A 26,142-nucleotide genomic window follows, 5' to 3' on the forward strand; every position below is an offset into this window, starting at 1 on the left:
CATATGTTAAAAAATGATTAAACATGCCAGCAAACGTTTTAAAACACATTTTTACAAGAGTATGTATCTCTATTAATAAGCCTGATACCAGTCGCTTTTACTGCATTTAAGGCTATACCAACATTACAGTGTTATCACCAATGTACGTTAAAAAACGATTAAACATGCCAGCAAACGTTTTAAAACACATTTTTATAAGAGTATGTATCTCTATTAATAAGCCTGATACCAGTCGCTATCGCTGCATTTAAGGCTTTACTTACATTACTTCGGTATCAGCAGTATTTTCTTAGTCAATTCCATTCCTAGAAAAATATTTTACTGTACATACCTTATCTGCAGGAAAACCTGCACGCCATTCCCCCTCTGAAGTACCTCACTCCTCAGAATGTGTGAGAACAGCAAATGGATCTTAGTTACGTCTGCTAAGATCATAGAAAAACGCAGGCAGATTCTTCTTCCAAATACTGCCTGAGATAAACAGCACACTCCGGTGCCATTTAAAAATAACAAACTTTTGATTGAAGAATAAACTAAGTAGAAAGCACCACAGACTCTCACGACCTCCTATCTATGTTGAGGCTTGCAAGAGAATGACTGAATATGGCAGTTAGGGGAGGAGCTATATAGCAGCTTTGCTGTGGGTGGACTCTTGCAGCTTCCTGTTGGGAAGGAGAATATATTCCATAAGTAATGGATGATCCGTGGACTGGATACACTTAACAAGAGAAAAGTGTATTAATATAACTGTATTGGTTATGCAAAACTGGGGGATGGGTTATCTATCTTTTAAAACAGTAACAATTTAAGCCAGATCAAGGTAGTCACTAGGAAAAAAGCATGTTTTTTTTTATCCAGCCTTACTTTTTAGTGACAGGCATAGGGTATATTTACTATCATTGAATAGCTCCTCCATTTTAAAGTAATAGCTGCCATTACTTCTTTACCATGTCAGTGCATTTATTTCTACAAATTTGTGTAGTGTGATTTTGATTGCATACAAGCAGCTATTGATGGTGATTAAATTGCCTCTTTGCTGAGAATATCACTTATTCCAGTCCACACATGCAGAAAGACAGCTCTGGTGACTTTTGTTGCCTTTTGAAAACTATTCCAATAAGTCTACAATTTGAATAAGTTAACCTGCCTGAATTACATATACACTATAGATGCAAATACTATTAAGAATGTAATAATAATAATAATAATAAAATAAAAACAATTGTTTCATACAATTTTAAAGTCCCCCCAGACCGCCAGAGAAGCAAATAATATTTAGTGAATGCAAAAAGCAAACATGGTGACTAATTGTTTCAGTATTAATAAAGTTTAATATGTTTGAATGTTTTTTAGATGTTACCATTAATAGAAATTCCTAAAATGTCCAGTTAATAATTTGAAGTGAATTTATAATTATAAACTTTCAATTACAAACAGTTAATGATGATAATAAATAAACATTCAGATATCTGTGTACGTCTCACAGATTAACATTTCAGTTTTGTCTTTATTAATATATGAGATTATCATGTGCAAAATGTTTAAAGGGACGCTGAACCCAATTTTTTTCTTTTGTGATTCAGATCGAGCATGCAATTTTAAGCAACTTTATAATTTACTCCTATTATCACATTTTCTTCATTCTCTTGGTATGTTTATTTGAAAAGCAAGAATGTAAGTTTAGATGCCGGCACATTTTTGGTGAACAACCTGGGTTGTCCTTGCTGATTGGACAGCACCAATAAAAAATTGCTGTCCATGGTACTGAACCAACAATTTGCTGGCTCCTTAGCTTAAACCTTCTTTTTCAAATAAAGATAGGAAAAGAACGAATACAAATTGATAATAGAAGTAAATTAGAAAGTTGATTAAAATTGCATGCTCTATCTAAATTATGAAAGAAAAAATTTGGGTTCAGTGTCCCTTTAACACTGAATTTATTTATTTAAAAAAAAAAAAAGAAATAATGTGAAAAGCTGCTTGAAAGGTGTTTAACAATGGATTGGAATACTGGTGTTAACTCCCAATGAAAAGTGTCAGTAGAGTTCATGGTGTGTTAAAGGGGTAGTCTAGTCAAAACAAAACTTTCATAATAAAGATAAGGCATGCAATTTTAAACAACTTTCCATTTTACTTTTATCATTATCAGCTAGATTACGAGTTTGGCGTTATGATTGAAAAAGCAGTGTTATGGCCCATAACGCTGCTTTTTCCCTAACGCAGCTATTACAAGTCTTGTAGGTATAGGTGTACCGCACACCTTTTAGCTTATTACGAGTTTGCCTGGGAGGCCAAAAAGTGAGCGGTACATCCTATACTGACAAGATCCGTACCGCCATCTAAAGTCAGAAGTTATGAGTTTTACGTTACAAAGCTGTAGCATAAAACTCATAACTAAAGTGTTAAAAAGTACACTAATACCCATAAACTACCTATTAACCCCTAAACCGAGGCCCTCCCGCATCGCAAACACTATAATACATTTATTAACCCCCTAATCTGCCGCTCCGGATATTGCCGACACTAGTAAAATGTATTAAACCCTATTGTGCCGCCTTCCCGCATCGCAAACACTATTTAAATATTATTAACCCCTAATCTGCCGTCCGCCCACACCACCGCTATAATAAACCTATTAACCCCTAAATCGCATGCCCCCCACAATGAAAAACATACTAAAATAAACTATTAACCTCTAAACCTAATGACCCCCTAACTTTATATTAAAATTACAATTTCCCTATCTTAAATTAAATTAAAACTTACCTGTCAAATTAAATAAATTAATTTTAAACTAACAATTAAACTAAGATAATTATTAAACTACAATTAAACTAACTACCAATTAAATTAAACTAAACTACACATTAAAAATATCCTAACACTTCTCTAAAAATTACAAAAAGTATTTAATTACAAAAAAAAATAACTAAATTACAAAAACAAACACTAAATTACGAAAAATAAGAAGCAAATTATCAAAAATAAAAAAGAATTACACCTAATCTAATAGCCCTATCAAAATAAAAAAGCCCCCCCCCAAAATAATAAAAACCCTAGCCTAAAATAAACTACCAATGGCCCTCAAAAGGGCCTTTTGTGGGGCATTGCCCCAAAGAATTCAGCTCTTTTACCTGTAAAAAAATACAAACATCCCCCCAACAGTGAAACCCACCACACCCACAGCTCTAATCCTATTGGCTGATTGAAATCTTTCAGCCAATAGGAACGCAAGGGACGCCATCTTGGATGATGTCACTTGCATTGAAGTTCCAGTTTACGGCGGCGACCGTATGAAGAGGATGCTCTGCGCCGGATGTCTTTAGGATGGACCCGCTCCACGCCGGATGGATGAAGATAGAAGATGCTGTCTGGATGAAGACTTCTTGCCGCCTGGTTGAAGACTTTGCCAGCTGGATGAAGATGGAAGTGGCCACACGGATGAAGACTTCTTGCCACCTGGATGATGACTTCTCCAGCTGGATGGATCCTTCAAGCGGGACTTCAAGAACTGTAAGTGGATCGTCGGGAGTTAGTGTTAAGTTTATTTAAGAGTTTTTTGGGTGGGTTTTATTTTTAGATTAGGGTCTGGGCATGTAAAAGAGCTAAATGCCCTTTTAAGGGCAACGCCCATACAAATGCCCTTTTCATGGCAATGGGGAGCTTAGGTTTTTTTAGATAGTTATTTTATTTGGGGGGGTTGGTTGTGGAGGTGGTGCGTTTTACTGTTGGGGGGGTATTTGTATTTTTTTTACAGGTAAAAGAGCTGAATTATTTGGGGCAATGCCCCACACACATTGGTAGTTTATTGTAGGCTAGGATTGTTTTTTATTTTGGGGGGGCTTTTTTATTTTGATAGGGCTATTAGATTAGGTGTAATTCTTTTTTATTTTTGATAATTTGTTTCATATTTTTTGTAATTTAGTGTTTGTTTTTTATGTAATTTAGTTATTTTTATTTTTAGTAATTTTAGTGGTTTTTTTTGTGTTGTAATGTTAGGTTTTAGTGTAAGGCAGGTTAGGTTTTATTTCACAGGTAAGTTTGTATTTATTTTAACTAGGTAGTTAGTAAATAGTTGATAACTATTTACTAACTAGTCTACCTAGTTAAAATAAATACAAACTTACCTGTGAAATAAAAATAAAACTATTAATATAACTATTAGTTATATTGTAGGTAGCTTAGGTTTTATTTCACAGGTAAGTATGTATTTAGTTTTAAATAGGTATTATTTTAATTTAGTTTGTTGCGATGTGGGGGGGGGGGCTGGCGGTTTAGGGGTTAAAAGGTTTATTTAGTTAATAATTGAATTGAATTTAGCTATATTTTTGTTATGTTAAAGTTAGTGGGTGTTAGGGTTGAGTTAGGGGTTAATGGATTTATTTAGTGGTAGTGATGTGGGAGGCCAGAGGTTTAGGGGTTAATAACTTTAGTATAGTGGCGGCGACATCGGGAGCGGCAGATTAGGGGTTAATAGTTTTATGTAGGTGGCTGCGATGTTGGGGGCGGCAGATTAGGGGTTATTAACGATATGTAGGTGACGCGATGTTGGGGGCGGCAGATTAGGGGTTAATAACTGTATGTAGGTGGCGGCGATGTCAAGGGCAGCAGATTAGGGGTATTTAGACTCGGGGTTTATGTTAGGGTGTTAGGTTTAAACATTATTTTCTTTTTCCCCATAGACATCAATGGGGCTGCGTTACGAAGCTTCTGTTTCTACGATGTCAGGTGTTAGGCTTTTTTTTGGCTGGCTCTCCCCATTGATGTCTATGGGGAAATCGTGCAAGAGCACGTCAAAGCAGCGCTTGTTTTCGGTGCGACATGGAGCTCAACGCTACCATATCGCCCGCAAAAGCCTGCTTTTTCAAAACCTGTAAAACCAGCGCTATAGGGAGGTGAAATAACGCCGCTTTTGTGGCGGTCCTTAAAATCCCTTTAGCGCTAAAAACTTGTAATCTATCTGTATGTTTGTTTTGTTCTCTTGGTATTTTTTTGTTGAAAGCTAAACCTAGGTAGGCTCATATACTGATTTCTAATTCCTTGAAGAGCTGCCATTTACCTCAGTGCATTTTGACAGTTTTTCACAGCTAAACAGTGTTAGTTCATGTGTGCCATATAGATTACATTGTGCCATATAGATTACATTGTGCTCACGCCCATTGAGTTATTTATGAGTCAGCACTGATTGGCTAAAATGCAAGTCTGTCAAAAGAACTAACACAAGAAGGAAGTATGCAGAGGTTTAGATACAAGGTAATCACAGGTAAAAAGTATATTAATATAACAGTGTTAGTTATGCAAACCTGGGGAATGGGTAATAAAAAGGATTATCTATCTTTTTAAACTTTAACAATTTTGGATCTTTTCATGTGGTCTCCAGCAGCACACTGAATAGTGAATGCAAGATACCTCTTACATATAGGGGATAGCTGACTATGATCTTAGCTTTTATTCTATTGGCTGATTTGAATCTAAAGATTCAAATCAGCCAATAGGAATGCAAGGGTACCCCTATATAAAAGTGGTACCTTGCATTCACTATTCATTGTGCGGCTGGAGACCGCATGAAGAGGGAGCTCTGTGATCCGAAGAGGACCACCGACATTGCTGCTGCAATCACCGCTGACCTCACCGCCGATACAGAAATTAGAAGATGGACCTCCGCTGGGATGAAGATGGAAGAAAATGGACCCTGGATGAAGATGGAGCGCTGACGGGATGAAGATGGGGTGACGGCCATCATCATTGGTGAGTAACAACATTTTTTTTTTTTATAGATTAGGTTGTTTTTTTGGGGGGCGGCAAAAGAGCTGAATACCCTTTAAAGGGCAATGCCCATCCAAATGCCCTTTTCGGGGCAGTGGATAATTTAGTTTTTTTTTAATTAGGTTTTTATTTTTATTTTGGGGGGGTAGGGGGTTTGTATTTTTAAAGCAAAAGAGCTGATGGCATTAGGGCAATGCCCTACAAAAGGCCCTTTTAAGGGCTATTGGTAGTTTATTTTTAGAATAGGGTTTTTTGTTATTTTGGGGTTGCTGTTTTTTTTTAAGGGGTAAGTTTATTTTTTATTTTAAGTTAGTTAGCATTTTTTTTTGTAATTTAGGGATATTTTAATTTGGGTTAAGTTAGGGGTGTTAGGTTAGGGGGTTTAGATATTAGTTTATAACTTTGAGATGTGGGGGATGGCGGTTTAGGGGTTAACAGTTTATTTAGGTACTTTGTAATGTGGGGAGATGGTGGATTAGGGGTTAACAGTTTATTTAGGTACTGGTGGGATACCGGTGTAGGGGTTAATAGTTTATTTAGGTAGTGCAATGTAGGTGGATGGAGGTTTAAGTGTTAACAGTTTATTAAGGTACCAATGGGGGGTGGCGGTTTAGGGGTTAATAGTTTATTTAGGTACTGCAATTTGGGGGGATGGTGGTTTAACAGTTTATTTAGGTAATTTGCAATATGGGGGGGATGGTGGTTTAGGAGTTAATAGTTTATTTAGGTACTGCAATTTGGGTGGATGGTGGTTTAAGGTTTAACAATTTATTTAGATAATTTGCAATATGGGAGGATGGTGGTTTAGTAGTTAATAGTTTAGTTAGGTACTGCGATGTGGGGGGATGGTGGTTTAGGGGCTAAAGATGTATTTAGGTAATTGCGATGTGGGGGATTGCGGTTTAGGGGTTAATAGTTTATTTATGGGTGTAAGTGTACTTTGTAATTTATTTTTTATGTGTTTAGTGACACTTTAATTTCAGTTTACCCCCGATTTTAGATTGTGGTAAGGATTGAATCATAAAGGGGTGATTGCGCTAGCACAATAGCGATTTCACTGAACTTGTAATTTCAGCAGTTTGCTAATGGATCGCAAAATCACGATTGCACTAGCACAAAACAGTTTGTGCCGCACTTGTAATCTAGCCCTTAGTAGAGATGTGCATTTGTTTTTGGAAAATCCAAATGACTGTACCAACGAAAATGAAAGAAAATGAAAAATACTGTGTAAATTCTTCAGTATTTCATTCATTTCTGGAGGGCCTTTATTTCTTGGTGTGTGGACCATGGTTTTTCCTTGCATTTGTAGGATTTTGTAGTTTATGCAAGATGGTTTCAATAAGGGTTTATCCGCCAGTTCTTTGAAAGGTCAAATTTCTGCTTTTGCTAAACTTTCTGACATTCATGGTTTGTTCAGGCTTAAAGGGACATGAAACCCACATTTTTTCTTTCATGATTTAGAAATAGCATGCAATTTTAAACAACGTTCTAATTTACTTCTATTATCTAATTTGTTTTATTCTCTTGATATTATTTGCTGAAAACCATATCTAGATAGGCTCAATAGCTGCTGATTGGTTCCTGCACATAAAATGCCTTGTGTGATTGGCTCACCGATGTGCATTGCTTTTTCTTCAACTAAGAATATCTAAAAAATGAAGCAAAATAAATAATAGAAGTAAATTGTAATGTTGTTTAAATTTGTATTCTCTATCTGAATAATGAAAGAAAATGTTAGGGTTTAGTGTCCCTTTAAGCAAGAATTAAACCTGTATGTGATTTCTCCTACTTAGAATTTAAATATGGTTTTGAAAATTTTGAAGGCTTTTCCTTTTGAGCTTATGCATAAAGTGGATAGTAATTACAGATGAGCATGCATTTTCGGAAAATCCGAATGAATGTACAAACGAAAAGGAAAGAAAACTAAAAAATACTGACGCAATTAATCAATATTAATTTGTTTCGTTATTTGTAAGAGTTAAATACTTACCTTAATGGGCTGGAGAGCACTCTAACCCGATCGTCTTCTTGCCAGAGCCCCTGCAACACTTGCAGTAGGCTTAGCATGCTTGCATCCCATGACCTACACTAAAGTTAGTGCAGGTCCTGGAAATCGAGAGCATTAATCCCGGTGTAAGAGCGGCTGGGGTTTTGGCAGGAAGAGGACCATGTGCTTCAAAATATTTAAATTTGTTTAACAAAAAGTAATGTAAATGTTTAATGACACGAATAGTACAGCCACCGAATATTCAGAGAAACAAATGTCCTCAAATATCCAAAACGACATTTTCTAGACTACACATCTCTAATATTAAGCTTCTTTCTTGTAGGGGTCTGTTTGTTTTGACTATCGTTTCTGCTAGAAGTGTCTCTGTACTGTATTCTGCACTTTCATGTAATCCTTATTATTGCATTTTTCATCAGGATAAGACAGTTTTATGGACCAAATTTGACTTTTTACTTAAGATTTTTTCTTCAGACAATATAAGTCGAGAAATTGTTGTCCCTTCTTTGTGTCCTAATCCCAAGAATTCTTCGGAGAAACTTCTTCATAATTTGGATGTTGTTAGGGCCTTATGTTGATGCTACTAAGGATTTCAGACAAACTTCTGGTTTGTTTGTTTATTTTTCTGGCTCTAGGAAAGGCAGAACGTTTCTGCTGTTTCTTTGGCTTCTTGGTTAAAGATTTTGATCCATAAAGTTTACTTGGAGGCAAGTCAGCCTCCACCAAAACGGATTACTGCTCATTCTACCAGGTCAGTTTCCACTTCTTGAGCTTTTAAGAATGAGGCTTTAGTTGACCAAATGTGCAAGGCAGCTACTTGGTCTTTGCATACTTTCAATAAATTCTACCATTTTTATATTTCTGCTTCTTCTGAGACAGCCTTTGGTAGGAAAATCCTTCTGGCAGTTGTCTCAGGTTAATTTGTTTTTGGCTGTTAATTGGAATTTTGTGTTTTGCCCTTTGGGTTCTTTTGGGGTATAGTTTCTATGTGAAAAAATATGATTTCTCTTGTAAGATGTATCGAGTCCACGGATTCATCCTTACTTGTGGGATATTCTCCTCCCCTACAGGAAGTGGCAAAGAGAGCACCCACAGCAGAGCTGTCTATATAGCTCCCCCCTTTGCTCCACCCCCCAGTTATTCTCTTTGCCTACTCTAAATAACTAGGAAGTGCAGAGCGAGTGTGGTGACAAAAATGTTAGTTTTTTATTTCTCAAGCAAAAGTTTGTTATTTTAAATGGTGCCGGTGTGTACTGTTTACTCTCTGGCAGAAAAGAGATGAAGATTTCTGCAAGGAGGATTATGATCTTAGCACTTTGTAACTAAGATCTACTGCTGTTCCCACAAGGGCTGAAGAGTACAGGAAAACTTCAGTTGGGGGAACGGTTTGCATGCTAAGCTGCATATAAGGTATGTTCAGTCTATATTTTTTCGAGACAGACTATGTTTATTCTAGAAAAGGCTGGCAATATCCCCATGAGGGAAGGGTAAGCTGTATTCAGACACTTGGATAGGAATTTCAGCTTGCTTGAAGGGCTCATTTGTTACTGGTGACACTTTTAGGAAAAAACATTTTTGTTTGTTCAGTAAATGATGCAATTATAACGTTTTTTGAAGGGACTAAAGGGGTCATTGTGGCTTGTGTTAGTGTTTTTTAACCCACATGGTTAATTAAGAGACACTCAGGTGTTTTTCTAATAGGCCTCAAAACATCGAGTGAGGTGGGAGGGGCCTATTTTTGCGCCTCAGTTGTGCAGTTTCTTTTCCTTAGACACATCCAACTGCTTCTCTAGAGGTTCCTTTTGTGTTTGAGGGCTGTAAAGGAGTTTTTCCCCCCCACAAATCGTTCTGAAGGGCAGGTAGGCGCATCAGCAGAGCTGTGGCAAGGTGCTGGAAGTCTTTTTTAACGGTTTTAAAGTTTTTTCAATCCGGTTTTGCCATTAAGGGGTTAATTGTTTATTTGCATAGCTGTGCAAAGTTTCTAAGGCTATAAGATACTACTGTAAAAATTTCGTTAAGTTTACTGCTTTTTTACACTGTTTTGCAGAACTTGTGCTGCTTTTTTTCTCTTAAAGGCACAGTACTGTTTTATTTCTAAGTCTTATTTACTTTTATTACAGTGTTTTCCAAACTTGCTTGTTACATTACTAGCCTGTTTAACATGTCTGACACCTAGGAAAATCCTTGTTCAATATGTTTGGCAGCCATTGTGGAACCCCCTCTTAGAATGTGTCCCAATTGTACTAATATGTCTATAAATTATAAAGAACATATATTAGCATTTAAAAATAGGGCAATATATGATTCTCAGTCAGGAGTAAATGAGGGTTCTCCATCTAGCTCTCCCCAAGTGTCACAACCAGTAACGCCCGCACAAATGACGCCAAGTACCTCTAGTGCGTCACATTCATTTACTTTACAAGACGTGGCCACAGTTATGAATACAACCCTCACTGAGGTTTTATCCAAACTGCATGGTTTACAAGGAAAGCGGGACAGCTCTGGGTTAAGGAAAAATGCTGAGCCGTCTCACGCTTTAGTAGCCGTATCTGATATACCTCACAATGCTCTGAAGGGGCGAGGGATTTGTTATCTGAGGGAGAAATTTCTGATTCAGGAAAGACGCTTCCTCAGACAGATTCTGATATGACGGCCTTTAAATTTAAGCTTGAACACCTCCGCTTATTGCTTAGGGAGGCATTAGCAACTCTAGATGATTGTGACCCTATAGTGGTCCCAGAGAAATTGTGTAAAATGGATAGATACTTAGAGGTTCCTGTTTACACTGATGTTTTTCCAGTCCCTAAGAGGATTGTGAATATTATTGCTAAGGAGTGGGATAGACCAGTTATTCCATTCACTCCCCCTCCTGTTTTTAAGAAAATGTTTCCCATATCTGACACCATAAGGGACTCATGGCAGACAGTTCCTAAGGTGGAGGGAGCTATTTCTACTCTGTCTAAGTGTACAACTATACCTATTGAGGACAGTTGTGCTTTCAAAGATCCTATGGATAAAAAATTAGAGGGTCTCCTGAAGAAAATTTTTGTTCATCAAGGTTTTTCTCTTCAACCTATTGCATGCATTGTTCCTGTAACTACTGCAGCTGCTTTCTGGTTTGAGGCTCTAGAAGAGGCTCTTCAAATGGAAACTCCATTAGAGGAAATTATGGGCAGAATTAAGGCCCTTAAGTTGGCTAATTCTTTTATTACAGATGCCGCTTTTCAACTGGCTAAATTAGCGGCAAAGAATTCAGGTTTTGCCATTTTAGCACGCAGGGCGTTATAGCTTAAGTCCTGGTCTGCTGATGTGTCATCTAAGTCTAAACTTTTGAACATTCCTTTCAAGGGTAAGACCCTATTCGGGCCTGAACTGAAAGAGATTATTTCAGACATCACTGGAGGGAAAGGTCATGCCCTCCCTCAGGGTAGATCAAATAAGATGAGGACCAAACAAAATAATTTTCGTTCCTTTCGGAACTTTAAGAGTGGTCCCGCTTCAGCTTCCTCTGCTACAAAGCAAGAGGGGAATTTTGCTCAATCCAAGTCAGTCTGGAGACCAAACCAGGCTTGGAACAAGGGTAAACAGGCCAAGAAGCCTGCAGCTGCCTCTAAGACAGCATGAAGGGGTAGCCCCCAATCCGGGACCGGATCTAGTAGTGGGCAGACACTCTCTCTTCGCTCAGGCTTGGGTGAGAGATGTTCAGGATCCCTGGGCTGTAGAAATTGTGTCCCAGGGATATCTTCTGGAATTCAAGGGCTCCCTTCCAAGGGGGAGATTTCACATTTCTCGATTGTCTGTAAACCAGACAAAGAGAGAGGCGTTCTTATGCTGTGTAGAAGAACTACATAACATGGGAGTGATTCGCCCAGTCCCAAAAGAAGAACAGGGGCTAGGGTTTTATTCAAACCTGTTTGTGGTTCCCAAGAAAGAGGGAACTTTCCGACCAATCTTGGATCTCAAAATTCTAAACAAGTTCTTCAAAGTTTCATCATTCAAGATGGAGACTATTCAGACTATTCTACCTTTGATCCAGGAGGGTCAATATATGACTACCGTGGACTTAAAGGATGCGTATCTACACATCCCTATTCACAGAGATCTTCATCAATTCCTCAGATTCACCTTTCTAAACAGGCATTACCAGTTTGTGGCCCTTCCCTTCGGGTTGGCCATGGCTCCCAGAATTTTCACAAAAGTGCTAGGGTCCCTTCTGGTGGTTCTACGAACATGGGGCATATCAGTGGCACCTTATCTAGATGACATCTTAATTCAGGTGTTGACTTTCCAGCTAGCCAAGTCTCACACGGACATCGTGTTGGCTTTTCTGAGAAGGTGAACATAAAAAAGAGTTCTCTCTTCCCTCTTACAAGAGTTTCCTTCCTAGGGACTCTGATAGACTCGGTAGAAATGAAAATATTTCTGACAGAGGTCAGAAAGTTAAAACTCTTAACCACTTGCCGAGCTCTTCATTCCATTCCTCGGCCATCAGTCGCTCAGTGTATGGAGGTAATCGGATTCATGGTAGCGGCAATGGACATAGTTCCTTTTGCCCGCCTACACCTCAGACCACTGCAGCTAAGCATGTTCAAACAGTGGAATGGGGATTATGCAGATTTATCTCCTCAACTGCATCTGGACCAGGAGACCAGAGATTCTCTTCTCTGGTGGTTGTCTCAGGACCACCTGTCTCAGGGAATGTGTTTCCGCAGGCCAGAGTGGCTCATTGTAATGACAGATGCCAGCCTGCTAGGCTGGGGTACAGTCTGGAATTCCCTGAAAGCACAGGGCTTATGGTCTCGGGAGGAAGCTCTCCTTCCGATAAACATTCTAGAACTGAGAGCGATATTCAATGCACTTCAGGCGTGGCCTCAGTTTGCTGCGGCCAAATTCATCAGGTTTCAGTCGGACAACATCACGACTGTAGCTTATATCAATCATTAAGGAGGAATAAGGAGTTCTCTAGCGATGATGGAGGTAACCAAAATAATCCGGTGGGCATGGGATCACTCTTGCCATCTCTCAGCTATCCACATCCCAGGAGTAGAGAACTGGGAGGCGGATTTTCTAAGTTGTCAGACTTTTCATCCGGGGGAGTGGGAACTCCATCCGGAGGTATTTGCCCAGCTGTTTTAGCTATGTGGCACACCAGAATTGGATCTGATGGCGTCTCGTCAGAATGACAAACTTCCTCACTACGGGTCCAGGTCCCGGGATCCCAAGGCGGTGCTGATAGATGCTCTAGCAGTGCCTTGGTCCTTCAATCTGGCCTATGTATTTCCACCGTTTCCTCTCCTTCCACGTCTGGTTGCCAGAATCAAGCAGGAGAGAGCTTTGGTAATTCTGATAGCACCTGCATGGCCACGCAGGACTTGGTATGCAGACCTAGTGGACATGTCCTCGGTTCCACCGTGGACTCTGCCAATGAGACGGGACCTTCTAATCCAAGGTCCGTTCATGCATCCAAATCTAATTTCTTTGCGTCTGACTGCTTGGAGATTGAACGCCTGATTCTATCAAATCGTGGTTTCTCTGAGTCGGTCATTGATACCCTGATTCAGGCTAGAAAGCCTGTCACCAGGAAGATCTATCATAAAATTTGGCGCAAATATCTTTATTGGTGCGAATCCAAAGGTTACTCGTGGAGAAAGAATAGGATTCCTAGAATATTGTCTTTTCTCCAAGAAGGTTTGGAGAAGGAATTATCTGCTAGTTCCCTAAAAGGACAAATATCTGCTTTGTCTATTCTACTTCACAAATGTCTGGCATATGTTCCAGACGTTCAAGCATTTAGTCAGGCTTTGGTCAGAATCAAGCCTGTATTTAAACCTGTTGCTCCGCCATGGAGCCTAAATTTAGTTCTTAAAGTTCTTCAAGGGGTTCCGTTTGAACCTATACATTCCATAGATATTAAGCTTCTATCTTGGAAAGTTTTGTTTTTAGTAGCTATCTCTTCGGCTCGAAGAGTTTCTGAGCTATCTGCTTTACAATGTGATTCACCTTACCTTGTTTTCCATGCAGATAAGGTGGTTTTACGTACCAAACCTGGGTTTCTTCCTAAGGTTGTTTCTAATAAGAATATCAATCAAAAGGTTGTGGTTCCTTCTTTGTGTCCTAATCCTTCATCTAAGAAGGAATGTCTGTTGCACAATCTTGATGTGGTTCGTGCTTTAAAGTTCTACTTACAAGCAACTAAAGATTTCCGTCAAACATCTTCTTTGTTTGTTGTTTATTCTGGTAAACGGAGAGGTCAAAGGGCTACGGCTACCTCTCTTTCCTTTTGGCTGAAAAGCATCATCCGTTTGGCCTATGAGACTGCTGGACAGCAGCCTCCTGAAGGGATTACTGCTCATTCTACTAGAGCTGTGGCTTCCACATGGGCTTTTAAACATGAGGCTTCTGTTGAACAGATTTTTAAGGTGACGACTTGGTCTTCGCTTCATACTTTTTCCAAATTTTACAAATTCAATACTTTTGCTTCTTTGGAGGCTATTTTTGGGAGAAAGGTTCTACAAGCAGTGGTGCCTTCCTTTTAAGGTCCCTGTCTTGTCCATCCCACAAGTAAGGATGAATCCGTGGACTCGATACATCTTACAAGAGAAAACATAATTTATGCTTACCTGATAAATTTATTTCTCTTGTGATGTTGTATCGAGTCCACGGCCCGCCCTGTTTTTTAAGACAGGCATATATATTTTTATTTTAAATCTTTCAGTCACCACTGCACCCTATAGTTTCTCCTTTTTCTTCCTAGCCTTCGGTCGAATTACTGGGGGGTGGAGCTAAGGGGGGAGCTATATAGACAGCTCTGCTGTGAGTGCTCTCTTTGCCACTTCCTGTAGGGGAGGAGAATATCCCACAAGTAAGGATGAATCCGTGGACTCGATACATCACAAGAGAAATAAATTTATCAGGTAAGCATAAATTATGTTTTTTATATCCTGCCCTTTATGTCTCATTACTCGTAATGGACCATGGACTCTTACCACCTGTATGAAAGAAAACATAATTTATGCTTACCTGATAAATTAATTTCTTTCATAGTAGTGAGAGTTCATGAGACCCCACCTTGTGTTTTTCTGGTGTTGTTTTATTTTTTGTGTACATCTTTTTTCCCTGCTCCTATTTTTTGCTCTTGTTTCTTTTTCTTACCTCTTTTGCTTGGCTATACATTAGACTGAGTTGCCAGTGAGGGGTTTTATAGAGCTCTTGGGGTTTGGAATCTTTGCCAAGGAAGAATAATTCCCAGGAGTAATAGATCATGGACGAGTAATAGATTGTGGCAATGAATTTATCAGGTAAGCATATATTATGTTTTTTTTATCTTTATTAATTAGATATCTGTATATCTTTTTTTTAGATTACATGTTTGAAATACATTTTCAGGCTAAATTCTGATTATTTACTGTTGAAAAACTCCCCTCTGCATTTGCATTATTATTGTTATTGGTTTTTTTTTTGCTTGTTTTTTGTTTTGTTTTTTTAAATAAAAGCTATGTAATAACAAAACGTATATTATACAAGTAAAATATGTTCCAATGTAGTTTTAAAGGGACAGTAAACTCTGAAAATGGTATCATGCATATGAAAGAGCACTATTTAAACATGTTAAAAATATATTTTGCATGCAAAAAACAAAAGGTTAATTAAAATAGTTTATTTTAATTAAAAACTAACAGTGTATGACTTTGTACTACTCATTAAAGGGAAATTAAACACTAAATAAATACTAGATAGAATGTTGCTTTCAAATTAAAAATTGGTATGAGAATAACGTATATGTATTTTTTTTAAGTTTCATTAGATTTTTTAAATATTGACAAAATAAGTCTAAAGCTTTAGTTTTTATAAAACAATGGGGGCTGCGATGTTGTAACTTAGGCTACTTTCTCTGCTGTGGCCAATTAGGGACAGTTATCAATAGGTCACTAGAGTGTACAGCCAATGACTGTGTGGAATATAACAGTGTTCTGCACTTCCATTTCTAACAGGAACTGAAAAACTCACAATTTCAGAATGGAATTACAGGAAAAAGGAAACAAAATAAATAATAAAAGTATATTGAAGAATTTTTTTATATATGCAATTTATCATGTCATGTTACCATCTCAAAGTGTTTAATGTCCCTTTAAGGATTGATTTCTCACTGGCTGAAGTAGAACTGACCCTGTTTTTATTTATTAAACAACAACTTATCCGCTCTGGATAGCCACATCTGTCTTGTTAGTCTAGTGTTTATCTTCCAAGTTCTAGATATAATAGATTTTGCACTGTTTAGTGCTATTTGGAAAACCGCCAGTCTGATTTTACAAAATTTGCCTGTTTTTTGGTTAAGTAGTGCATGTGTGCCCGTTAGTGTATATCCCCTTCCAAATAAATGTTTGAACTGACACTGTTTTATTGGGGGACAGACCAACGTACCCTGTATGTCCACTGTCACTATGGATTTTACCAGCGTACCTTCACCAACAGCAGTAAAGCTGTGCTAGAACTGCATGCTTCACATCTAGCGTGTGTGCTGTATGTGTGCGTCTGAGCGATCATAAACCGTACAGAAAATGTCAGTCGTCATTAAGGTGTTAAATGCAAAATAAAAAATATTGTCCCTTTTATGTAAGCTACACAAAGGTGTCTATAAAATAGAACAATAACATTTCCACTGTTTAACTTTTAGGATGTTGATGAAGAAATAGAAGCAGAGTACAATATTTTACAGTCCCTTCCAAACCATCCAAATGTTGTCAAATTTTATGGAATGTTTTACAAAGCAGACCAATATGTAGGAGGACAGCTCTGGCTAGTTCTAGAGGTAAGTGAATTTACAGTATATTGTATGTAATGTATCATTTAACTCCACAATAAACAAAGTAAAGAATTAAATCAAGCTGGCTATATGGAATGGTTTTACCTTTCAGCTACAAGTGATCAGAAGGCAATTTTAAAAGACAATGTTATCATATTTTTATCATATTTATTTATTAAAGTGATGGTAAATCCTAGATTTTGTGATACCATCGGAACAAATAAAGGGGACTTTCATCGATGAAGTATAAAATACTTCATCCTGAAAGTTTCTTTATTTGCTTGAAGCTTTCGCCACCCTGAGCTCCTTTAGCAGCCCACGGCAGCACGGTATTTTGCTGAGAGGCGACGCTTCCACCTCTTAGCAAATAGCTGTGCGGCCCAGCTGGTGCAAAGCTGGATAGCCCGCACGGCTATTGACTAAGAGGTGGAATCGAAACCTCTCAGCAAAATAGCGCTCTGCCTGAGGTTCACATCGCAGCGAACAGTCAAACAAATAAATGAACTTTCAGCATGAAGTATTTTATACTTCATGACTGAAAGTCCCCTTTATTTGTTCCAGTGGTAAATCCTATTGTTTCACAAATGCTCGTATTTAACCATCACTTTAAGTGTGTATCACAATTTATTAATGTACACAGCGTGATGCCTTTTCATATAACAATTCTTAGCTTTCCTCTATTTAATTTAAAATGTAAATATAAAAGTCTTTGGCATGTTGCATAATGCCCTATTTAACAAATGATATTAAACGTATTTTAAAGGGATATTAAACAGTCTGTTTCATTGTTTTAATACAAAAATCACTTAGCTGAAATCATTGCAATATGTATTATTCATAATTTTTTAAAAGGATTTTACCTTTTCTTTATTATTATTTTTTAAAATTAATTTGTGCAGTGTCTATTACATGTCACAGCCCTACAAGGAGGCTGATGTATCTACAGGAAGGCTTATCTAGCTAGATGGCTCACATCTTCTAGAATAACTTGAGCTGGTTTACTATTCAGATACTACTAGAGATAAAGTAAGTCTGTTTTGCTCATGCTCAGAAGAGGCAGAATGCAACTTAATGCTCTCTTATCTCCCTGAGGGCAGTAGCTACAATAAGAAATTGTATTAGAAATAGTCAAATGCAGCAGCACTCAAAAAATGTAATACATGTATTCAAAGTGATACAAATAAATATAAGATTTCAGACTTATATGTCCTTAATCATGTATTAATACATGATTAAGGATGAATACTTCTGAAAATTTGTATTTATTTGTTTCACTTTGAATAATTACACTTCTGGAGTACTGCTACATTGGACTATTTTTTGATACAGTTATATTGGACCCTAGAAGTATGGGGTCACGCTGGATTAATTCCTGGTGCTGGATTCTCTCCTGTTTGTTTTTACAAGTGATCATTTTGCAAGAAAATAAGTAGGTTGTTTGCGTTTTTTTATACAAACTGTTTCTTTTTATGTATAATTTGATTTAACATATTTGTTTTACAAAGGATCACTGTTTAATACCCTTTTACTTATGCATACATTATCTGATTGAAGACAATGTTACAGGAAATAAATGTATATTCTCTGGGAATTTTTTTAGCCAGTATACAGTCTACCAATTGGCAAAAAAATAATTTTGTTTACTATGAATAATATAGTAAAGTATCAGCTCGAATTCTACCCTTAAAGGGACAGTATACACCATTTTTCCTGTAACTGCATGTAATAGACAATACTATAAAGAAGAATATGCACATATACTGAACTAAAAATCCAGTATAAAACCTTTTAAAAATTACTTAGAAGCTCCCAGTTTAGCACTATTGGGGTGCGATCCGATATACGGTGCAGGTTTCGGCGCAAGCGTGGAAACCTGCGCTGCCCGTAGTTTCCCCTCGCACATCGAGCTATCACATATACGGCGCCGGCAGTTGCTAAAGTGCCGTAAGTCGGACAAACTAGCGATGTCCAGAAATAAGCGTAAGTACAAATTTCTGGAGTCGCCAGTGACTTACGGCACTTTAGAAACTGCCGCCGCCGCCTAAAAAAACTAACTAAAGTATAAAATCTCCCTGTAACTGTCTAATACGCCTCCCAAAAATAGCCCGACACGTGTACCCCTCTATCCAAAATCCCCCCTCTCACTCCTAACAATAAATGTATTAACCCCTAAACCGCCACTCCCAGACCCCGGTGCCACCTATATTATATGTATTACCCCCTAATCTGACCCCCCTACACCGCCGCCACCTATATTAACTATATTAACCCATAATCTGAGCCCCCTACACCGCCGCAACCTATATTATATGTATTAACCCCTAATATGATCCCCCTACACTGCCGCTACCTATTTTAAATATATTAACCCCTAATATGATCCCCCTACACCGTCGCCACCTATTTGAAATATATTAACCCCTTATATGATCCCCCTACACGGCCGCCACCTATTTTAAATATATTACCCCCTAATATGATCCCCCACACCGCCGCCACCTATATTAACTTTATTAACCCCTAATCTGAGCCCTCTACACCGCCGCCACCTATATTAAATTTATTAACCCCTAAACCTAAGTCTAACCCTAACACCCCCTAGCTTAATTATTATTTAAATAAATCTAAATAATATTAATATTATTAACTAAATTATTCCTATTTAAAACTAAATACTTACCTATAAAATAAACCCTAAGATAGCTACAATATAATTAATAATTACATTGTAGCTAGCCTAGGGTTTTATTTTTATTTTACAGGTAACTTTGTATTTATTTAAACTAGGTACAATAGCTATTAAATAGTTAATAACTATTTAATAGCTACCTAGTTAAAATAATTATAAAATTACCTGTAAAATAAATCCTAACCTAAGTTACCATTACACCTAAACTATATTACAAAAACAAACACTAAATTACAAAAAATAAAAAAATGTTTCCAAGAATTTTAAGCTAATTACACCTAATCTAAGCCCCCTAATAAAATAAAAAATCCCCCCAAAATAATAAAATTTCCCTACCCTAAACTAAATTACAAAAGTAATCAGCTCTATTACCAGCCCTTAAAAGGGCCTTTTGCGGGGCATTGCCCCAAAGTAATCAGTTCTTTTACCTGTAAAAAAAGAACAACCCCCCCATTACAATCCACCACCCACACACCCCTACTCTAAAACCCACCCGATCCCCCCTTAAAAAAACCTAAGTCTAACCCCCAAGTGGTCCTTACCTGTCCTGAAGACTGGCGGAGAAGGTCCTGTTCCAGGCGGAGAAGTCTTCTTCCAAGCGGCGACCTCTTCTTCTTCCAGGAACCAGCCGGCACGAAGCGGAGGAGTTGAAGACCGATGACCGTGGAGCTGAAGACCATCCACTCTGGAACTGAAGACCGGCGGTGCTGGAACTAAAGACCGCGGAGCCATGGAGCGAGGAGGATCCTCTTCATACGATCTCCGCTGTACACTGAATAGGATTTCAAGGTACGCAATTAAAAATGGCGTCCCTTGAATTCCTATTGGCTGATTTGAGCCTTCAAATTCAAATCAGCCAATCGGATGAGAGCTACTGTAATTCTATTGGCTGATTTGAATAGCCAATAGAATAAGAGCTATTGTAATTCTATTGGCTATTCAAATCAGCCAATAGAATTACAGTAGCTCTTATTCTATTGGCTATTCAAATCAGCCAATAGAATTACAGTAGCTCTCATCGGATTGGCTGATTTGAATTTGAAGGCTCAAATCAGCCAATAGGAATTCAAGGGACGCCATTTTTAATCACGTACCTTGAATTCCTATTCAGTGTACGGCAGAGATCGTATGAAGAGGATCCTCCACGCTCCATGGCTCCGCAGTCTTCAGTTCCAGCGTCGCCGATCTTCAGTTCCAGCATCGCCGGTCTTCAGTTCCAGAGTGGACGGTCTTCAGCTCCGTGGTCATCGGTCTTCAACTCCTCCGCTCCGTGCCGGCTGGTTCCTGGAAGAAGAAGAGGTCGCCGCTTGGAAGAAGACTTCTCTGCCAGTCTTCAGGACAGGTAAGGACCACTTGGGGGTTAGACTTAGGTTTTTTTAAGGGGGGATCCGGTGGGTTTTAGAGTAGGGGTGTGTGGGTGGTGGGTTGTAATAGGGGGGATTGTTCTTTTTTTTACAGGTAAAAGAGCTGATTACTTTGGGGCAATGCCCCGCAAAAGGCCCTTTTAAGGGCTGGTAATAGAGCTGATTACTTTTGTTATTTAGTTTAGGGTAGGGAAATTTTATTATTTGGGGGGCTTTTTTATTTTATTAGGGGGCTTAGATTAGGTGTAATTATCTTAAAATTCTTGTAAACTTTTTTTATTTTTTGTAATTTAGTGTTTTTTTTTTTTAATATAGTTCAGTGTATTTAATTGTATTTTAGGTTTGATAATTGTAGTTTATTTAATTAATTTATTGATAGTGTAGTGTTAGGTGTTATGGTAACTTAGCTTAGGATTTATTTTACAGGTAATTTTGTAATTATTTTAACTAGGTAGCTATTAAATAGTTATTAACTATTTAATAGCTATTGTACCTAGTTAAAATAAATACAAAGTTACCTGTAAAATAAAAATAAACCCTAGGCTAGCTACAATGTAATTATTAATTATATTGTTGCTATTTTAGGGTTTATTTTATAGGTATTTAGTTTTAAATAGGAATAATTTAGTTAATAATATTAATATTATTTAGATTTATTTAAATAATAATTAAGTTAGGGGGTGTTAGGGTTAGACTTAGGTTTAGGGGTTAATAAATTTAATATAGGTGGCGGCGGTGTAGGGGGCTCAGATTAGGGGTTAATATATTTAAAATAGGTGGCGGCATTGTAGGGGGATCATATTAGGGTTAATAAATTTATTATAGGTGGCGGCGGTGTAGGGGGCTCAGATTAGGGGTTAATATATTTAAAATAGGTGGCGGCGGTGTAGGGGGATCATATTAGGGGGTAATATATTTAAAAAAGGTGGTGGCGGTGAAGCACGCTCGGATTAGGGGTTAATATATTTAAAATAGGTGGCGGCGGTGTAGGGGGATCATATTAGGGGGTAATATATTTAAAATAGGTGGCGGCGGTGTAGGGGGCTCAGATTAGGGGTTAATATATTTAAAATAGGTGGCGGCGGTGTAGGGGGATCATATTAGGGGTTAATAAAGTTAATATAGGTGGCGGCGGTGTAGGGGGGTCAGATTAGGGGTTAATAAATGTAATATAGGTGGCGGCGGTGTAAGGGATCATATTAGGGGGTAATATATTTAAAATAGGTGGTGGTGGTGTAGGGGGCTCAGATTAGGGTTTAATATATTTAAAATAGGTGGCGGCGGTGTAGGGGGATCATATTAGGGGTTAATAAAGTTAATATAGGTGGCGGCGGTGTAGGGGGGTCAGATTAGGGGTTAATAAATTTAATATAGGTGGCGGCGGTGTAGGGGGGTCAGATTAGGGGGTAATACATATAATATAGGTGGTGGCGGGGTCCGGGAGCGGCGGTTTAGGGGTTAAACACTTTCTTAGGGATTGCGGTGGGGGATTGCGGTTGACAGGTAGATAGACATTGCACATGCGTTAGGCGTTTTATTTTGCAGGCAGTTTAGGGAGTTACGGGGCTCCAATATTCAGCGTAAGGCTTACTACGCCTGCATTTTGTGGCGAGGTGAAAATGGAGTAAGATTTCTCCATTTTCGCCACGTAAGTCCTTACGCTGTATATTGGATACCAAACTGCGCGGGTTTGGTATACCAGTCTATGGGCCATAAAACTACGGCCGAAGGGTGAAATATACAAGCGTAACTTCTAGGTTACGCCGTATATAGGATACCAAACCAGCGCAATATTTGGCGTCGCCAGCTTTTGCAGGTGACGCTGCATATCGGATCGGTCCCCTGATGAGGTAGTCTGGGACACCCACTGAAAGGAGCTGGGTAAACAAAAAGAGCAGACACTCCCCACCTCCCCCCTTTCCTGCATATTAAAACACAGATAACATAAACAGGAGCCTGCAGGAGTCTTTAAACACACGTAAACATCTGGCACTGTGGGGCTTGGTTTGGAGTCTGAAAATCAGCACAATGTTCTTAAGCAATAAGCAAAACTATACATTGTTATAAAACCCCTCCATCTGTTATGCTTATAGGAAAGATTACAAGTGGAGCGGTAAATAATGCTCCTGCTCACGCGGTAACTCCATTAGAAGTAAGGTTTTTGTGTGAGTTGGTTATCACTCATTTTACAAGTTGAAAGTAAAGCATATTCGCTTGCGAGCTAACCCAGTGTGTGCAAAAAGCCGAACTTACAATATTGCATTAAAGTATTCCACCATAGAAGTCAATAAAGCAAAAAGAGTGGAAAAAACCCTACTCGCGCACCAACTGATTGTATATTCTCAAGTTCACTAACCTGACATAAAATACGAATATTTCATACTCCAATGTTCTTCACATAGCAGGATATGTTCTATTTGTTCATAAACACGTATTTCTACATACATCTGATGGTATTTTGGTACAATATATATCTATACCTATCTATCTATACTATATAAATACTATAGATGATTATATCTAGGTAATGGTATATATATATATATATATATATATATATACATACATTAAGTTTCATAGCTCTGCACACACTGTAACAATCTGTAGTTTGCCAGGGGTGCATCAAAAGTAAACAATATAGCAGAAAAAAGGACGCACTCTCCGGGTCTTGCAATGTATTCATTTAATAATAGTAACGTTTTCGGGTAATTAGCCCCGTCCTCAGACCTGGTCTGAGGATGGGGCTAATTACCCCGAAACGTTACTATTATTAAATTAATACATTGCAAAACCCAGAGAGTGCGTCCTTTTTTCTGATATATATATATATATATATATATATATATATATATATATGATTTATAAATACAGAGAACATATTCCCTTATGTGAAGAACATTGTAATGTGAAATAATTACAGTAAATACACACGATAACACTTTATTAAATATGACTATTGCATAAAGACTGGGAAGTACCCATTACTAAATGTAGACTGGGAAGTACCTGTTGCTAAATCAACTAGAAGTAAGCATATTCTGGAATCTTTACAAGGGGAATAGTATGGTATAGTATCTGAAGTGTCTGTGGGTGACAACTTAGACTCTATAGATCATCAGTTTGTATGATTTAATATTCAAAACAAAAGTTTTAGACTTTGGAACGACTGATTTTTCTTACATGGGGAAATACGTAAATCAATTTCTAAAAGGGATAGCACAGATTAAAGGGGTACAAGAACAGTGGGAATATTTATACAATGATATTCTAGATGGAACTAAAGACTATATTAGGCTTGTTTGTAGAAAGAAAAAGAAAACCAATATGGTTTTCAAGAGAAGCAGCACATGCAGTAAAGACAAAAAAGATAGTCTATAAAATATTCAAACTCACTGGCTCAGAAGAGGCTAAGGAAAATGGAGAACCCAACAAAAGATAACAAAGCAGTTAATCAGAAAGGCTAAAGTTGATGCAGAAGAGAAAATAGCATGATCTGTAAAAAACAGTGACAAAACCTTCTTTAGATAGATCAGTAAAAAGAGAAAAACTAACGGAGGCATAGTAAGACTGATGATAAAGTAGTGGAAGGAGATAGACAAATAGCAAACTGTCTAAATAATTACTTTTGTTCAGTCCTTACAACAAATGGTAAAGATATTGAGATTATATTAAGGAATGTCACTTTAAATGATAATCACCTAGATTACGAGTTTTAAGCGCTATAGGTAAATTAACAAACGCAACAAAAGTGGGGTTATTTAATCCCTTATAGCGCTGCCATTACAAGTTTTAAAAAAACAGGCTTGTGCGGACGATATGGGTTTTTTAAGCTCTATACTGCACCAAAAACAATAGTTGATTTGATGTGCTTGTGTACGCTTTCCCCAAAAACATCAATGGGGAGAGCGGGTCAGAAAAAAGTCTAACACCTGCGATCGCGGAAATAAAAGCTCTGTAACGCAGCCCCATTGATGTCTATGGGGAAAAAGAAAATATGGTTTAAACCTAACATCCTAACATAAACCCTGCATCTAAACACCCCTAATCTGCTGCCCCTGACATCGCCGATGCCTGTCTAAAGTTATTAACCCCTAATCTGCCACTCCCGATATCGCGCCACCTAAATAAAGGTATTAACCGCTAATCAGCCGCTCCCGATATCGCCGCCACTATACTAAAGTTATTAACCTCTATTCTGCCACACCCAAACATCGCCCACACTATAATAAATATACTAACCCCTATTCTGCCGCTCCCCGACATCACCGCAACTAAATAAAGCTATTAACCCCTAAACCTCTGGTCTCCCACATCACTACAATTAAATAAACCTATTAACCCCTAAACCACCAGCCCCCCACATCGTAACAACCTAAATTTAACTATTAACCCCTACCCCTAGCGTAACCCTAACCCTCCCTAACTTTAACATAATTAAAATAGAGCTAAATTAAACTTACAATTATTAACTAAATAAACCTATTAACCCCTAAACCACCAGCCCCCCACATCGCAACAACCTAAATTAAGCTATATTAACCCCTAAACCTAACCCTAACGTAACCCTAACCCTAACACCCCCTAACTTAACATAATTAAAATATAGCTAAATTAAACTTACAATTATTAACTAAATTATACCTATTTAAAACTAAATAATTACCTGTGAAATAAAACCTAAGCTAGCTACAATATAACTAATAGTTATATTGTAGCTAGCTTAGGTTTTATTTTTTATTATTTTTTTTAGTGTAAGGTAGCTTAGGTTTTATTTGACAGGTAAGTTTGTATTTATTTTAACTAGGTAGACTAGTTAGTAAATAGTTATTAATTATTTAATAACTACCTAGTTAAATTAAATACAACATTACCTGTCAAATAAAACCTAAGCTACCTTACACTAAAACCTAAAATTACAAAAAATAAAAAAAAACTTCAATTGCAAAAATCAGCCAATCGGAATTAAGGTAGAAAAAATCCTATTGACTGATTGGATCAGCCAATAGGATTGAACTTCAATTCTATTGACTGATCCAATCAGTCAATAGGATTGAGCTTGAATTCTATTGGCTGATTGGAACAGCCAATAGAATGCCAGCTCAATACTATTGGCTGATTGCATCAGCCAATAGGATTTTTTCTACCTTATTTCCGATTGGCTGATAGAATTCTATCAGCCAAATGGAATCTAAGGGACCCCATCTTGGATGACGTCACTTAAAGAGATATTCATTACGAAGAAGCCGTCGTTTGAAGAGGATGCTCCACATTGGATGTCTTGAAGATGGACCCGCTCCACGCCAGAAGGATGAAGATAGAAGATGCCATCTGGATGAAGACTTCTCCCCGTCTGGAGGACCACTTCTGCCCGTCTGGAGGACCACTTCTGCCGTCTTCGTTGAGGACATCTTGCCGCTTGGATGAAGACTTCTCCCGGTAAGTGAATCTTCGGGGGTTAGTGTTAGGATTTTTTTAAGGGTGTATTGGTGGGTTTATTTTTTAGGTTAGGGCTATG

The 26,142-nt window shown here is 37.9% G+C and overlaps 1 protein-coding gene across 1 annotated transcript in view; it reads left to right on the plus strand.

Annotated features, from left to right (window-relative positions):
- LOC128645425 (myosin-IIIb-like) overlaps positions 1–26,142 on the plus strand; it is a 268,888-nt gene that overhangs the window by 96,932 nt on the left and 145,814 nt on the right. The window contains exon 3 of the mRNA XM_053698423.1: positions 16,446–16,580. Coding sequence (XP_053554398.1) covers positions 16,446–16,580 — 135 coding nt within the window. The remainder of the gene's footprint in view (positions 1–16,445; positions 16,581–26,142) is intronic.

Source organism: Bombina bombina, chromosome 1 (genome assembly GCF_027579735.1).
Source record: "Bombina bombina isolate aBomBom1 chromosome 1, aBomBom1.pri, whole genome shotgun sequence".
Taxonomy (NCBI): Eukaryota; Metazoa; Chordata; class Amphibia; order Anura; family Bombinatoridae; genus Bombina; species Bombina bombina.